At 43.4% G+C, this 17,970-nt stretch overlaps 1 protein-coding gene across 4 annotated transcripts in view; it reads right to left on the bottom strand.

Moving 5' to 3' along the window:
- Positions 1-17,970, bottom strand: part of snx14 (sorting nexin 14) — a 227,463-nt gene that overhangs the window by 73,527 nt on the left and 135,966 nt on the right. For 2 of the 4 annotated variants that reach the window (XM_069932232.1, XM_069932233.1), the window contains exons 16-17: positions 17,120-17,146; positions 11,647-11,779 (exon numbers count right to left, since the gene is read on the bottom strand). In XM_069932232.1, coding sequence (XP_069788333.1) covers positions 11,647-11,779; positions 17,120-17,146 — 160 coding nt within the window. The remainder of the gene's footprint in view (positions 1-11,646; positions 11,780-17,119; positions 17,147-17,970) is intronic. The other 2 variants (XM_069932234.1, XM_069932235.1) reach the window with 1 other exon arrangement.

Below are 17,970 nucleotides of genomic sequence, written 5' to 3'. Positions count from 1 at the left end.
TATAAACAATGAGACCAAACTGAGAACGAGGGGAAAGATGATAAAATAGAAGAGTTTTTAAACTAAAATTGAACTGCTGAAATTGCAAGAGAAGGAACAAAACAAACTGATAAAACCATTTGAAATAGAGGAAGTACAGGATATATCAAAAAAGTTGACGAACGGTAAAATGCCAGGAGAGGATGGATTCCCAATAGAATTCTATAAAACATTTGAAGAGTTATTAATTCCTCCTCTCCTGGAAGTAATGAACCAGACAGAACACAAAACTTGCCAGATTCATGTAAGACAAGCAGGGCCGGTTCGCCTGCCTAGTGGTGTGCCGCTACACAGCCCCCACCCCTCCCCAAGAACCAGCACCAATGTCCTTTTTAGCTGGGCAGCTTCGCTTCTTGGACTGGGCCACAATCACTGGTTCGGTGGGGTTGAAGTGCGCTGGCTTCAGCCTGACCACAATAAACAGTTCATGCCTGCCACTGATGTCCAGCGTGAACGTAGACCCTGAACGCTGGACAACCTTGTACGGCCCCTCGTAAGGTCTCTGCAGAGGTGCCGCAGGCGGGCCCCGCCAAATAAAAATGTACTCTGCGGAAAGCAGCTCACTGGGGATGTGAAATGGCCGCGTGCCGTGTTTGGGGAGCAGTGGGGGTACGAAGGAGTCCAAGCGGGCCTCAAGGTGGGGAAGCAGCACATGTGGTGACCGCTGGGGTTGTGAGGAGTGTTGATAAACTCACCAAGAAGTGCCAGCGGTGCACCGTAGACCAGCTCAGTTGATGACACCTGCAGATCCTCCTTGGGTGTGGAGCAGATGCCCAGGAGCACCCAAGGCAGTTCGTCCACCCAGTGGGGACCGGTGAGGCGGGCCATAAGTGCTAACTTAAAGTGGCAGTGCAGACGCTCGACCAGCCATTGGCCTGTGGGTGATAGGCCGTGGAGCGGTGTAGCTCGATCCTCAACCTGTTGGTGAGCTGTGCCCAGAACGCAGAGGTGAACTGGGCACTCCTATCGCTGGTGAGGTGATTCGGAACGCCGAACCGGGCGACCCAACCGTGCAATAGCACTCAGGAGCAGGAGTCCGTGAAGGCATCCGGCATCGGGATCGCCTCAGGCCAACGAGTGGTGCGGTCGACCACCGTGAACAGATAACGGTTGCCGCAGGAAACGGGAAAGGGCCCGACTATGTCCACGTGAATGTGGCTAAACCGTTCCCGAACATGCTCGAACTCTTGAACAGACACCCTGGTGTGCCTGTGTACCTTGGACATTTGGCAATGGGTGCATTTTCTGGCCCAGCCCACAATCTGCTTCCGCACCCTATGCCAGACGAACCGCTCTATCACCATCCGGACCGTGGACCTGATGGACGGGTGCGAAAGGTCGTGGATGTGATGGAAGAGTTGCCTGCGCCACTGCTGGAGAACCACTGGCCGTGGGTTACCCATGGAGACATCGCATAGGACGGTGCTTCCACCGCTCGGAATCAGGAGATCTTGGAACCGTAGGCCAATGATGGCAGTCCTGAAGGCTCGTGTCACCTCGTCGGACTTCTGGTCCCGGGTGAGCTGGTCGAAGTTGAGGCCGGGCGTCAGCGCGCAGATGGCCGGTCGAGAGAGTGCATCAGCAACCACATTGTCCTCCCCACCTTGTGCCGAATGTCGGTGGTAAACTCCGACACAAAGGAGAGGCGATGCTGCTGGCGGGCCGACCAGGGGTCCTTCGCCATCGTGAGTGCCTGGGTGAGGGGTTTGTGGTCAGTAAAGATGGTAAAAGTCCTCTCCTCCAAGAAATAGCGGAAATGCCCACCACCAGGTACATGTCCAGTAACTCACGGTCAAAAGCGCTATATTTGCACTCTGGTGGGCGGAGAAGCCGGCTGAAGAATGCCAGCAGCTTCCATTGTCCATTCACCTGCTGTTCCAGGACAGCGCCGACAGCTGTGGCAGAGGCATCGATGGAGAGCACCATATGCAGGTTGGTGAGCGGGTGGGCGAGCATGGTAGCCTTCACATGGGCATCCTTGGTGGCCTCAAATGTACTGCAGGCCTCTGGGGTCCAGGTAAGCGATTTGTGCTTGGCTGCGATGAGGGCGAATAGTGGCTGCATGATGCACGCAGCTCCCGGGATTAATCTGTTGTAGAAGTTGACCATACCTGCGAACTCCTGCAGTCCCTTGAGATTGTTCATACGTGGGAACTCCTTGATAGCGGCGACCTTCGTAATGACAGGCATGGCTCCGTCCGCCATGATGGTATGGCCCAGGAACTGCATGGACTCTTTCCCAAACTGGGACTTAGCTGAGTTGATGGTGAAGCCGAAGTCGGCCATCCGGGAGAAGAGGGTGTGCAGGTGGGCCTTGTGTTGCACATGATCCCTGCTGGCAATGAGGATGTCGTCTAAGTAAATGAATACGAAATCCAGGTCCATACCCACTGAGTCCATGAGGCGCTGGAACGTCTGAGTGGCGTTGTGGAGCCTGAACGGCATGCTAAGGAATTCGAACAAGCCAAAGGGGGTGATGATGGCCGTCTTGGGTATGTCCTCAGGATGCACTGGGATTTGGTGATACCCGCTCACCAGGTCAACCTTGGAGAAAACCCTCGCGCCATGCAGGTTGGCCGTAAAGTCCTGGATGTGAGGGATGGGGTAATGGTCAGGAACTGTTGCCTTGTTGAGCTGTCGATAGTCTCTGTAGGGGAGCCAACCGCCGAGGCTTTCAGGTAGGTGGAGCTGCGAGGCCCACGGGCTTTCGGACTGCCGAATGATCCCCAGCTTCAACAGATGCAAAAACTCCTCCTTCGCCACCTGGAGCTTGTCAGGCGGGATCCGGCGTGTCTTGGCGGGAACCAGTGGGCCTTGGGTGGGGATGTGATGGAACACCCCATGGCACGGCGAGGCAGCGGAGATCTGTGGCTTGAGGAGGGTCGGAAACTCGTCCAGGATTTGCTGGAACTCGTCTCTGGGTGTGCTGATCATGGCCATCTGCAGCTGCTCTGTGTGGGAGGTGACAAGGCGAACAGCCTGGAAAATAAGGGCATCCACCAGGCACCTACCCCGAATGTCCATCAGAAGCCCATGGGCGAGGAAGAAGTCGGTATCCTGGATGGTGGTCGGGAGGGACGAGACAGTGAACCTCCACGAGAACTTTCGTTGGCCAATCATCAAGTGGACTGTCTTGTCTCCATATGTCCTGATCTCTGTTGTGTTGGCCGCACAGAGGGGAGGTCCTCGAGGTCAGTTCCTGGACTCATTGGCTGTGGCCGGGATTAAGCTGATCTGGCCCCCAGTATCGACGAGGAACTGCCGGCCGCTGACCGAGTCCCAAAGGTAAAGGAGGCTGTGTTCTTGGCCAGCCGCTGACGACACTTCTGAGCCTTGGCTCCCCAGCACTGGTGGTAGAAGAGGAGGCCTGAAGCGGATGACGTGCCCCTGGTTATGCTCTTGGTGGCCCCTGCCGGGGCCGGATGCTCTACCGCAGTGCTAGGGTGGGCTTGACATGATCACGCCTGTGCCTCATGACCTGGACCGCCGAGCCCTCCGGGAATCGCTTGAGCCATAGCTCTTGGGCCTTCTGAGCTACCTTCCTCGGGTCGGTAAAGTTCTCTTGGGCCAGTAACGGCTGGATGTCCTCGGGCAGATGGTCAAGGAAAATGCGCTCTGAGAGTGGGCAGTTGGTGTGATCACCCATGAGCACAAGCATCTCGTCCATCAGCTCCATCAGGTACCTGTCCCCAAGGGCGTCGAGGTGCAGCATCCGAGCGGCAAACTGGCGCCCAGATAGTCCGAGGGATCTGGTGAGCACTCGCTTGATGGTCTCTTATTTGTCTTTGGCGGATGGGTGCTGAACGAGGTGCAGCACACATTTGGCAGTGGCCTGGTCCAGGGCGGAGACCATATGGTAGAATTTGGTCTTGTTGGATGAAATCTGGCGGAGGTGAAACTGAGCCTCCGCGTTGCCGAACCAGGTCTCCAGCTCCTGCACCCAGAATTCAGGCAGCTTGACGGCTATAGCACTGATCCCAGGTTCGCTCATGGATGGGTTCAAAGATGTTTGAACCTGTCAGGGTCACCAATTGTAGCGGCAGCTACACTGCTACTGAAAGAACACATAACCAGACGGGGATTGAGCTCAGTGAGCAGAACTGATTTATTGCAGACTGCTGTGCTGGACTTATACTCCCAGCCTGGACCTGACTGAGAACTGCAATGGGGGAGGGGCACTGACGTCACCCGGGCATCACTTGGTCCCCCAGTGCGGGCTCCTGAGCCCTATGCTGAGAAGGGGAAACCCCCCCCCCTCAACGGCGCCATTTTGGCCGGCTGCCCCACTGCGTGGATTGCAAGCGGAGCCGGTTCGCCTGCCTAGTGGTGTGCAACTACAGGTTAAGTATTTTTTTATATTAGCTGTATAATTACATGGAATGAAAGGTTAGTACGAGTTTCTGTGTAATATTTCTATTCATGGTATTTCCAGAAAGTGACAGCATATCCACTGTTGAGCACACAACTTTAGAATTTACAGCCATCAATCTCTGGTTTAGCAACTCCCATGGAATGAAGAAAGGTTCAAAGATCTACTGACTAATCTTATCCTTTTAGACCTTAAAGAAAAATGCAGAAGCAAATTAAATACATTTCTCACTGTGATAAAGAACATAATTTCATCGCATAAGCAATTTCAAAGAAAGTTGGGCAGAGTGCCAAGGAGGAATGCTTGGGCTGTAGCGCCCTCTACAGGAGAGAACCTGAACAACTTGCTTTTCATTTACAGATGGACAAAGATTATTTGGATTTACAATAATAGATTAACACTAAAACCACAACTTGAAAACACAAAACTCTGGAACTCAAATCTATTTTAAAACATCTCCAGCTTTCTCCAGACTTACAATAGAATATACAGCACAGGAAAAGGCCCTCAGACCATCATTGTTGCCACTCTAATTAACCCTTCTGCCTTTATATGGTCCATGTCCCTCAATTCCCTGCCTCTTCAAGTACTTTTCTAAATACCCTTTAAAGTATGCCATCTATTCTGTTTCTACCACCTTCCCTGGCAGCACGTTCCAGAACCCCATTATATTCTGTGTCAAAACTTGCCTCACAGGGGCGTGGCCATGTGAAGGACCTAGGCAGATGTGTTTTGGTTGAGCTGTCAATGAAGAATAGTAAATACTGTAAAAACTTGAAAATTCAGATTTATTTCATTAAAAATGGATAAAACTAGCACAAAGAAGCCAAGGCCACCAAGAAACAAGATTGAAGAAGCTCCTATTCAACCAAGGGCCTAGTTGGGTGAAGAGGAGGTCGAGGAGGAGGTGCGTTGGCTGAGCGACAGGGTGGTAAGTACACAAAGTAAACTTAACCAGTCAGGGGAAATTGGTAAGGGACCAATAAAAGGAGGGAAGGGTCAAGGAGTAGCCAGCACAGCGAAGAAGTGGAACTTTAAGGCTTTGGCTCAACAGGCTTTGGCGAAAGCAGACGAGGAGAAAGGTAAGCTGTATTATTTGCCTTTCTTAATGTTTAATATAGAATTCAGGGTCATGCCTATGGGGTTAGTGCTCTGTTCTGGGTGTCAGATGTAGGAACTATGGGTGACTTCTACCTTCCCAATGGTGCACCATGATGCAGTTCCTTAAAGAGCGAGTTGGAGAACTGGAACTGCAGCTTGATGACCTGTGGCTTGTTAGAGAGAGTGAAGAGGTGGTTGATGGGACCTTCACCCTACCCAGTGATCACACCTGCACTGGGTGCACTGGGATGCAGCTCTCAAGGACCAAATTAGGGAGGTGGAATTGCAGCTTGATGACCTGCAGCTCGTTAGGGAGAGTGAAGAAGTAATTGATAGGACGCACAGGGAGATAGTTACCCCTAGATTAGACGTGTCAGGTAAGTGGGCAACTGTCAGGGAGGGAAGAAAAATGCTAGGATATGGGTATTCCTCTCAGCGATAGGTCTATCGTATTGGATGCTGTTGAGGGGGATGACCTGACAGAGGATAGTCACAGTGACCAGGTCACTGGCACTGAGCCTGGCGCTGTGGTGCAGATGGGAAGGAAGAGGAATGCAGTGGTCATAGGGGACTCCACTGTCAGGGAAAAGACAAGGGATTCTGTGAGACTGATAGATATACCCACATGGTGTGTTGCCTCCCAGGTGCTTGAGTGAGAGGTATCGCAAATCGGGTCCAGAGTATTCTGAGAGGACAGGGTGAGCAGCTGATATCTTGGTACATGTGGGTACCAATGACAGAAATTTTTAAAAAGTGAGATTGTCCTGGAGGGATTATAATGAGTTAGGATGTAAGCTAAGAGACAGGACCTCCAGGGTAGTGATCTTTGGATTGCTACCTGTGCTGAGTGCAAGTGGGGGCAAAAAATTGAAGGATCAGATGGTTGAATGTGTGGCTGAGGAGCTGGTGCAGGGTTTCAGATTCTTAGACCATTAAGATCTCTTCTGGAGTAGGCATGACCTCTCCAAGAAGGACAGGTTACACCTGAACCCAAAAGGGGCCAATATCCTGGTGGGCAGGTTTAATTGAACTGTTGGGTATGGTTTAAACTAATTTGGCAGGGAGATGGGAACTTGAGTGATAGGGCAATGGATAGGAAAGAGAAAATAGGAAAAGGTTGGATAGGCAGTGAAATTAAAAGGGCAGAAAGAACAGAAAGGGATCAGAATATGGCCAAGTCCGTCAGGTAACAAGATGAAGGGTGTGGGGAGTAACAGATTAAAGGTATTATACATGAACGCACGGAGTACAAGAAATAAAATGGATGAGCTTGAGGCTCAACTGCATATTGGAGGATATGATGTTATAGGAATAACGGAGACATGGCAGCAGGAGGGCCAGGATTGGGAAATTAATATTCCAGAATATACATCCTATAAAAAGGACAAACAGGTTGGTTGAGGGGGAGGGATGGCTCTATTGGTGAGAAATGTTTTTCAGACCCTTGAAAGGAGTGACATAAAAGCAGTGGAGTAGAGTCTGTTTGGATAGAGTTGAGGAATTGCAAGGGCAAGAGGACCATAATGCGAGTCATATACAGGCCCCCAAACAGTGGCTCAGATATAGGAGGAAGAATAAATCAGGAGTTAAGATTGGCATGTCAGAATGTTATGGGGGTAGACTGGGAAAATCTAGCTGGTGCAGGACTGCAAGAAAGTGAGTTTATAGAATGTTTCTGAGATACATTCTTAGAGCAGCTCATGATGGACCCCACCAGGGGGAAGACAATACTGGATTTGGTGTGTAACGACACAGATTTTATAAGGGACCTTGAAGTAGGGGAGCCATTAGGTAATAGTGACCATAATATGGTAACTTTTAATTTGCAATTTGAAAGGGAAAATGAAAGAAAGTCAGAAGAATCAGTATTACAGTTGAATAAAGGAGATTATGCAGCCATGAGTGAGGAGCTTGCCAAAATACAATGGAAGGATACTCTGGCTGGAAGAACAATAGAACAAAAATGGGAGGTATTTCTGGACATTTTTAAGAAGGTACAGGACCAGTTCATTTCAAAGAGGAAGAAAGGTTCTAAGGCAAGCAAAGGGCAACTGTGGCTGACAAAGGAAGTCAAGAACAGTATCAAGACCAAGGAGAGGAAGTATAATATAGCAAAGTGGAGTGGAAAGCTGGAGGATTGGGAAACCTTGAAAGAGCAACAGAAGGTAACTAAGAAAGCTATAAAGGAGGAAAAAATGAGGTCCGAGAGTAAACTAGCCAATAATATAAAAGGGGATAGTAAAAGCTTCTTTAGGTATGTAAAGAGGGAAAAAAATTAGTTCGGACCAAAATTGGGCCTTAACAGGTGAAATTATTCCGGGAAGCAAGGAAATGGCTGATGAGTTTAACAACAATTTAGATCTGTCTTCACCAGGGAAGATGCAAGTAAATGTCAGATAGGGGATAGAGGTCCAGTGGTATCGAAGGAATTGATAGAAATTCCAACGGTAATGGAGGAATTGATGGAAATCCAGATTTTGAAGCACATGGTCTTGAATCAATTGAATGGACTGAAGGCTGATAAGGCCCCAGAGCCTCATGGAGCTTAGGGAGGTTGCTCTTGCTCTTGTGGTTGACATTTTCCAATATTCTATAGATTCAGGAGAGGTATCTGTGGATTGGAGGGTGGCTAACATTGCACCATTTTTTAAGAAGGGAGGGAGGGAGAGAACGGGCAATTACAGATCGGTTAGCATGATGTCAGTAATGGGGAAGATATTACAATCTATTCTAAAAGAAGGAATCACAGAATACTTAGACAGAAATAATAGTATCATTACAAGTCAGCATGGATTTCTGAAGGGAAAATTATACTTGACTAATCTGAAAATTTTCAAGAATGTGACAAGGAGGGTGGACATGGAAGAATCAGTGGATGTGGTGTACTTGGACTTTCAAAAGGCTTTTGATAAGGTCCCGCATAGGAGATTGGTAGGCAAAATCAGAGAGCATGGTATTGGGGTAGGGTGCTGACATGGATTATAAAATTAGTTGACAGACAGGAAACAAAGAGTGGGGATTAACGGGTCACTTTTGGGATTGCAGGATGTGACAAGTGGGCTCAGTGCTGGGTCTTCAGTTGTTTATCATATATATTAATGATTTAGATAAGGGGATTATAAATAACATTAGCAAATTTGCAGTTGACACAAAACTGGGGGGCATTGTGAAGTGTGGGCAGGATGTTAGGAAAATGCAGGGGACTTGGTGAGGTGAATAGGCAGATGCATGGAAGATGCAGTTTAATGTCGATAAATGTGAGGTTATCTGCTTTGGTGGCAGGAACAGGAAGGAAATTATTTAAATTGAGTCAAGTTAGGGAGTAGGGAAGTGCAACGTGATCTAAGTGTACTTGTACATCAGTCACTAAAAGCTAGCATGCAGGTTCAACAAGCTGTAAAAAAGGCAAATGGCACATTGGCTTTCATAAAAAGGGGAATAGAGTATAGGAGTAAGGATATCCTTCTGGAGTTATACAGGGCCCTGGTGAGACCATATCTGGAGCATTATGTCCAATTCGGGTCTCCTAATTTGAGGAAAGACATTCTCACTATTGAGGGAATGCAGCATAGATTCACAAAGTTAGTTCCCAGGATGGTGGGATTGAAGTATGCCGAAAGGTTGGATAAATTGGGGTCGTATATGTTGGAACTTAGAAGGATGAGGGGAGATATGATTGAGATATATAAGATTATTAAGGGATTGGACACGATAGAAACTGATTACATTTTCCTGATTTTGGGGGAGACTAGGACTAGAGGCTATAGTTTAAGAATATAGGGAAGGCCCTTTAGGACAGGGATGAGAAATAATTTTTTTTTTTACCCAGAGTTGTTGGTCTGTGGAATGCTTTGCCGCAGAGGGTGATAGAAGTGGGTTCTCTGAATAAGTTCAAGAGGGAATTAGATAAAGTTCTTGTGGATAAGGGAATTAAAGGTTATGGGGAGAAGGCAGGGACAGGGAACTGATAGTGGAAGATCAAGCATGATCTAAATGAATGGCGGTGCTGGTTTGTGGGGCAAATGCCCTACTCCAGCACCTATTGTCTTTTGAAAGGGAGTGGTGCAAAAATGGCAACAGGACCAGCAGAACCAGATAAAACTGGGGAGTCAGGTCAAGAATTGAACATCATCCTGGAAAAAAAATGGAGAATTTGAGTAACTGATTCATAAGTGTTGAATCAGTGATGAGAGATATGACAGAGAAATTGAATGAAATAAAAGAGACTGTTGAAGTCCTGATGGAAAGAATGGGTTGAGCAGAGCCTGAATTGACAAAAACGCAAGAAAAACTCAAGGCTTGAGAAATAAAAGCCAAAGAATGGGAGTCCAATAAACAAGGACTGCTTGACAAAATTTACCATGTGGAGAACTTGACTCGACAAAATAATGTCTGAATGTTTGGACAAAAGGAAGAAATCGAGGGAAGAGAATCGGTGAATTTTTTCGAAAAATAAATCCCACAAATGCTAGGAGAAATCAAATTTGGAGAAAAAATGCATATCAAAAGAGCTCACCAAACACTCGGACCCAGAAGAGCTGGATTTTGGTGAGACTTTTAAGCCACTGAGAACAAGAGATAATTCTGGGAGCAGCATATGATTACTCCAAGCAAAATAATGAATTGCCTACGGTAGATCATGAAAAGGTACTATTTTTTCAAGATTTTAGCCCAACCTTGAATAAACAAAGAAAATAATTTGAAGATGGGAAAAGACAACTGCGTGTTTAAAAGCTTGAAATACTCAACGATGTATCCTGCAACTTTGAGTGTTGAAGTAGCAGAAAGGAACTGGTGATTTTTCAAGAGCAAGAACGAGGTGGAAGACTTTCTTCAAAGTTTATCAAGAAAAAAAATATAAAATGTAAAGGTCAAAAATTAATATCAAATCCATTACATTATGATATAAATTCCCACCCTCCCCCCAAACAAACACAAAGAAAAGAAAATGAAATGAAAGCAAGAAAAGACAGAGAAAGAGTAAAGAAAGAAAATAAGATTAGAAACTTGGTTGCCGAAGGGTCCCCCTCACCACACGGCATTAGTCATTTATATGTTTTAATACATCCAAAGAGGTTAATGAGGCTCAAAGCTGAAGGAAAGGATCCAGTCAAATATATTTTGTCTTTCCCCTGTGGTTTTTAAAAAGATATCCTTCATAAAAACTTCATCTTAATTTGGGGCATAAATAATATTCATAAACATCCATGATTCTGCATAAATTTTGCAGTGTGCCATTGCAAATCTTCCAGCTTGATCAATTAAATTATTATTATTGGTATATTTTCATTAATTAAAATTTCTTCACCTCTTGCTTTTAATCCAAATGAAGATGATATTATTTGCCTCCATCCAACCTCTTTTTAATTTTCCATGTTCCAATTTGGTAAGATATATTTATTGTAAAAAGACTATATCTGCCTTTAATTTTTTTAGGTATGCCAAGACCCGTTTTCTCTTCATCGTTCCATTAATTCCATTAACATTAAAACTAAAAAAAATTTTTAACGTAAAATCTCTTTGACTCTGATCCTACCCTTTAAGAAAAGCACTGGTAGTTTAACTCAACAGTGATGGGTTTGAATAGAACCTGATACAGGCAGATGAAGATTTAAATGGCCAGGGTTCTATTATGGGTGCAGAGTGCAAGACTGTCTGGAAACCCTTCAGATCAGTCAGGTTTGAAAATCACAAGAACATTAACAGGGAGTTAACGCAAGGCAGAAACTGGAAAAACTGAAAGAGGTGGCAGACTTGGTGATAGAGAGGAAAAGGCATCAACAGCACAACTCACTGTGAAGGATACAACCTCAGCCTGCTGTTACGGGGGAACAACTGATGTAACTTATACCCATCAACTGTGTAGTGCCAGGAAAATGTAAAAGAATGAGTCTGTGAAAAGGATTTAGAGCTTAAGAGGGCAGTGACATCTGGTTGCACAGGGAACTAGTTTCACCTCTGCATCTTTCTATAAAACAAGAACCTGAAATGTCGAACTAAGATCTTGGACTACTTTGATCACAGATTGGGCTTACATTTAATTTCTGGAGGATCAATAAAAGCTACCATTTTCCTATTTGAGACTGGTGGTGAAAAAGTGTTTCACTACTAGGCACTTATAACCCAGTGGGACTCACGGAATCGTCATCTCCTTCTCGCAATCCATAATTAGGTAACATGGCCCCTTCCATTGTTGTGCTTTTAAAAACTCCTTTAATCTTGCTACCTATTCGACTTATTCCGAAAGTCTCTCCACGCTTATTGGAGCCCCTGAATGACAGAAGACGAATTGATTAGTAAATCTTTTAACTCAAAGTATTACAATCATTAGGTAACTGGGCGAACATGCAATACAATGAACTTTAGCTCATGCAAGTATTTGCACTGTCTTCTGTCTATCTGCATGCACAGTGATCAACAGCTTTTCAAAGGCAAGAATTAATTTACCAGCCAGGTCATTTTGCATACATATTAGTCTGTGCTACTTGACAGTTTGATAGTATCAAATAATCAAGCAAAGCTAATGGTAGGAAATAAGCACATTAAATTATCAACCTAACACATCAAGAAACTATCAACTGAATTCGAGCAGATACTAAAGATATTTAAAAACCAGACTCTGAATATCTTGCAAAGCTTCTGCTGAAACAGTCACGTCTGTTGATAAGAGTTTTGATCATATGCCAGTGTTTGCTTCCGAATTAAATTCCGCTTCTTGACTACTTATTTACCCAACTGCTGAAAGGCATTTGTAGCCACCATTTAAACAAATAGATCTGCATTTTTGTTCCACGTTCCATAGCCCCTTTCAGGAGTATCTCTCATATGTTTCAAAGTAACATTGGGCGAATGAGGTACATCTGAATGTAGGAATGATCGCAATTAATTTTTGCACAGCATCTCCCAGGAGCAGTAATCAGATCATTTATTTGAGTTATGGCCATTGAGGCTATTGGTCAGCACAGAGGATTGTCTTTGAGGCAAGAGGAGAAAAAGCAAGGCAGTGTTGTTAATGAAGGTCTCCAAATTCTAGCAACAATGTTTCTGATACAGCAGCCATTGACAGTGGAGCACAGGAAATATGGGACAAATTGGAGGATCGGTGATGCAAGGGGAGACAAAATCTGTCAGAGGCCATGGAAAACAGAAGCAACAAGGCCAGAGAAAGACATGAAGGTGAGGACAAAAAACTCAAGTTGATTGTCTCCGAGATTCACTTCAAAGCAAAGGCAACATTCTCCCCTCCATCTCCCAACCAAAGGCTTGATACTGAATTACAGCAGTATTTGCCAATCCATGCATGCAGCTTCTCCAAGTCAATATTTCTATAAGAGGATGGATGACATTATAACTTTGGTTATAGCTTTGGAGCCTGAATTCTGCTCATCCGATTTAGTATATTCATAGAAATTATCAACAGAGAGCACAGAAACAGTCCCATTGAATCTTCACCAATTATCAACCACCCGTTCACATTAATAATACACTAATCTGATTTTGCTGTTCCCACATTCCCATCACATAACCTCTCACCTCTAGATTCTACTATTGACCAACACTTTGGGGGCAATTTCCAGTAGACAATAAACCTACAAACCCACATGGAATTGGGATGGGGAAAGAACTTGGAACACCAGGGGAAACCCATAGTCACAAGAGAAATGTGCAAACTCCACAAACAGCACCTGATCCTAGGTCTCTAGAGCTGTGAGGCAGCAGGTCCACTGGCTAGACCACTATGCCAGCCACAGCCATACTGCTACTTCAATGAACTATCTCAAAGAATAAATGCAGTATCAAAAAATTATAAATATTTTAATCAAATTAAACCTGCTATATAATTCTATGATTAATTTGCATATCATGTTGTAAATGAATATAACCTGTTTTGCAGCCCAATGTGATAAGCAACAATTAAACAATTTGTGCATCAAATAGACTGCACTATTTTCTAAACCATTACACAGATGCTTTATTTACTCCAAAGTCGTGGATTATGTTAATAAACAGAACATATTTCAATATTTTTTCTCAAATGGGATTTCAAAGTCAATTTAATATTGCTATATTTTTTACAATACAGCATGAAAATTATATCCAATTACATTTTTATTATTAGATGTAAATAATACAACATTCTCCATTATTAATTGTGTTATACACACCCAGATAATTATGGTTTATTTTCCTGTCATAAGGTTGATTACTCAGAAGCACAGAGAGGAATTGGAATATATTAACAGGTTGTATTTCTCACCAAACATGATAACATTATATTTCAAGTAGAAAATTTGAATATGTTATTGAATATGCTTACAGAAAGTAAGAAAATCAAGGAATTCAGAATAATTTCAGGGAAAATTTGCTCTTCAATCAAAACAATTTAAAAGATTTTGGATGATGAAAAATACAAACAGCTTACATGCCTACTTCAAGCATCATGAAAAAAATACACACTGAAATAAATTTTAATGGACTATCACCAGAATAATTTTAAGAAAATCACATTAAGCATTTTGCACCTCATATGAATTGGAATAAGAACACAAGAACATCAAAAAAAGAGTAGGAGCAGGAGTGGGCCATCCAGCCCATAGAGCCTGCTCCATCATTCAATGAGATCTGATGACGGACTCATCTCAACCTACTTGCTTTTTCCCCATTCCCCTATGTTGTTAAAATCCATCCAACCTTGTCTTAAATATATTCACTGAGGTAGCCTCCGCTGCTTCAATGCTCAGAAAATTCCATAGATTTCCCTCTGGGAAAAGCAGTTCCTCCTCATCTCCATCGTAACTCTACTACCCCTTGAAGCTAGTCTCCACCACCTATGGGAACAACTCTCTTATCTATGCCTTTCCTAATTTTATATATCTCTATAAGATTCCCTCTCATTCTTCTAAATTCAAGTGAGGACAGCCCCAGGCGACTCCATCTCTCCTCATAGGCTAACTCCGTCTCTGGAATCAACCTGGTGAACCTTTACTGCACCGCCTCTTAACCCAATACATCCTTCCTCAAGTAAGGAGACCAGAACTGCTCTCAGTCCTCCAGATGTTCCCTCACCAGTATCTTGTACAGTTGCAGCACAACTTCCCTGCACCTCAATTCAATCCCTCCAGCAATGAAGGCCAACATTCCATTTGTCTTCTTGATAGCTTGCTGTAACTGCAAAGCAACCTTTTGCAATTCATGCACAAGCATTTCTAAGTCCCTCTGAACAGTAGCATGTGACAATCACTTGCCATTTAAATCATTTGATCTTCCATTTTTCCTTCTGAAGTAAATACTCACATTTACCAACAATCCACTCACTTGACCTATCTATATCTCTCTGCAGACTCTCCGTATCCTCTGCACAATTTGCTTTTCCACTCAATTTAATGTCATCAAACTTAGATACACTCTGTTTCCTCTTTCTAAACGATGACACATAGTTCATTTAATTTGTGAATTGCGTGAATATACCTGTCCAGAACATATTTCAACATGTTATTCTCAAATGGGATTTGAAAGAAATTTACTTCATGCTTGTTACTTATTTTCAAGTATTCTACAAATGCTCATTTATTGGAAACCATGTTTAATCTAGGCCACTACCCAAGTACAATACTGGCACTAAAATTGAGTTTCAGTTGTTCTCGACTTGAAGTGGTGTGGCCATCCACTTGGTAGCATAAACATTTGAAGTTTCACACAAAGGAGAAACAGCGGCATCATGTAAGGGACACACCTGCATCTTGAGTTCATAGATAGGACAGATATTCTTCTAATCATTAAAGCAATAAACAATTTGGAAGCACCAACTGATGTCTGGGAGAGAACTGTCCCTCCTGTCGCACTCAAATAGCAAATTAGAACTAGTGACAGTTTTCATGCAGATAATCATTTGCAATCTGCTGCCTTGAATCTATTCCAAGCCACATCAACAAGTAAACAGAACTCCTGCAGAAGAATTGCTCGCCAGGAGCCAAAGGAGGAACCCACATTTTTTAAAATGGAGCATCTTACAAGATCCAGTGAGTGACAGGACAGTGGCCAGAATCAATATCACCTTCACTGTGGGCCACAGAGCCCATACAATGCTGCTATTTTTCCAACTTATGAAAGGAAGTTAGATATCCAATTAAAAGGAAAAATAAAGTGCAAGACTATGGGTAAAAAATTGTGACAGTCTCAGAGTCAAATGGCTTCCTTTTGTGCTATGATTTTGAAGAATTCTTGTTTGCACTAAGAACTCCAGTGGACTTGTTACTAAATTATACCTTGGATCTCATGAGTGTCTCTCAAAGGAGAAAAGAGCAGGGATATCAACCCTTATTCTAGACAACCACACAGTGCAGCCATCAACCTCATTTCCCAAAACTAACTTGTTTCGACAATTGTACAAACTGAAGATGGATACATAAGAAGCACCAAAACTTTCAACTTTAATCAAACTATTTACAAAAATAAATTACCATTGAAACATTCAATGACAATCAATAAACGAACATAAAATGCACACATTAATGGCTGGTATGGAATATTCTTGACACAAACATCTATGCACACTGGATGAACAAACCCTGACTTACATTATAGCAGCAGGGAGAGAAGGTAAAATGCCAGATGGAAGTGTTAGAATTGACTGGACATGAGGGAAAACAGATGCAGATGAAGACCCTTGATTCATGGAGGCAGCTTGCCCTAGTGATGCAGACTCAGTGCACCATTTAAACTCCTGTTCAGGACTGACCCACAATATTTTAAAAACAGAATCCAACAGGCAGCGTTAATCAGTGGGAAAGAAACAGATACATGTTAGCCTCAGCATTAGCATTCATTAGAGGATGGTCTGAGGCCAGCTACTTGCTTCCACATTTATGTACATACTCCAGTGACATTCAAGCTGCAATGCCTTCTGCCTTTATAACAGATAATAACTTCTCCTTTTACAAGATTATTCATACTCTTATGTTGTTTCCTTCTTCCACCCTTCACTTTTCAAATCGATCCTTACAAAAAGTAAGATTTAACCTGCCATATCAAAATTACCGACGGTAAAAAAATAACTATGATGCAAAAGAGAGATATTTTTAAAGATTTGCTTTTTAAACACCTTTCTGATATTTGGCTGCCATGCAGTTAACCCTGAAAGAATACACCAATTCCTCCTTCAAATACTCAAATAATTATATTACAGCTGGTATCCCAACCTTATTGGCTATGGCCAGCAGTTCCTAAGAGAATCTTCAGCACTCAGCCATTCCAATGGAATCACATCCTGGACATACAGTCGGTGGCAGCTTTCAGGTCTGGGGTTTTCGGAGCATCAGGAGGTGCAACTCCAGTCTCTATGCCAGGTCAGTTACATCACATGCCCACATAGTACTTTAAAATGTCTTTCAATTGTTAAAGAGGGCAAAATGAGAAAAAAATATATTTTCAAATCCTTTGCTGAAGGACCTCCTTTAGATCTATTGATCTCTAAAAAAAACCCCAGCTTGTTGTAAAGGCAGAAGCTGCAGTAAGCAGCAAGCGTGTGATGGAATCTGGAGTGCGAAGATGTCGTGATAAAGTAACATTCAAGAATAAGAGATATTCTCAACATGCTGCGAGCATACTTACCGGAAATCATCCAAATTCAGGCTACTTCTGCAACAATAGGCACAAGGAGTTACACATCATGTAGCACAAGACAAACATTGAGACAAGGTGACAATACAAGCACATAACACAATGAAGAAAAATTCACAGTTAATGAGTAAAACAAATGGGACATTTTAAAGTTTACACCATTTGTTGTATTTTTAGTTCTGTTTAGACTACTACTTGGTAAGCATGAAGTTACTTTGGCTTTCTGTACTCTTTGAAACTTCAATCCATTGAGCTAAACTGATTACTTCAGAGCCCCTCGGCTGACAAGCTGCACAGAGAGGCACACATTAAATTCAAACAGTGATAGCTGGGAGAGAGTGGAAAGTTTGGGGCTGAAATTAAAAAGGGTTATAAAAATATTGGTAATAAAATCAAAACAAAATTTAAAATATTCTGTTAGTAATAAAAATAGCGAGATGCTATGGAAAGAGTTGGATCTATAATGGACTGTGTATGGAGCCGGTACAGGTATGGAGGATGTGGGATTCTGAATATTAGTCTATTTTCAGAGAAGGGGATGATGCTAATCTTTCAAGAAAAGGTAAATGAGTGTGAGAGACTGCATGAGATAAATGGTAAAAGAAGAGGCTGACAGGAGTTTAACATCTTTGAAACTGAATAAATCTCGAGGTCCAGATGAAATATATTCCAGGCTGTTAAAAGAAATAAAGAAATTGGACAGGCTCTAACTATAACTTTTTTGGCCTACTCTGCCAAGAAGAGTGATGCCAGAGAGATGGACTAATGTTTAAAAAAGGGAGCAAGGGATAAATCAAGAACAATTAACAGTGTGTAAAGTATTGGATTGAATTCTCAAGGAC

This window comes from Narcine bancroftii, chromosome 4 (genome assembly GCF_036971445.1).
Source record: "Narcine bancroftii isolate sNarBan1 chromosome 4, sNarBan1.hap1, whole genome shotgun sequence".
Taxonomy (NCBI): domain Eukaryota; kingdom Metazoa; phylum Chordata; class Chondrichthyes; order Torpediniformes; family Narcinidae; genus Narcine; species Narcine bancroftii.
Note: the sequence above shows the minus strand (reverse complement) of the source record. Positions and strands in the feature narration are given on the sequence as shown.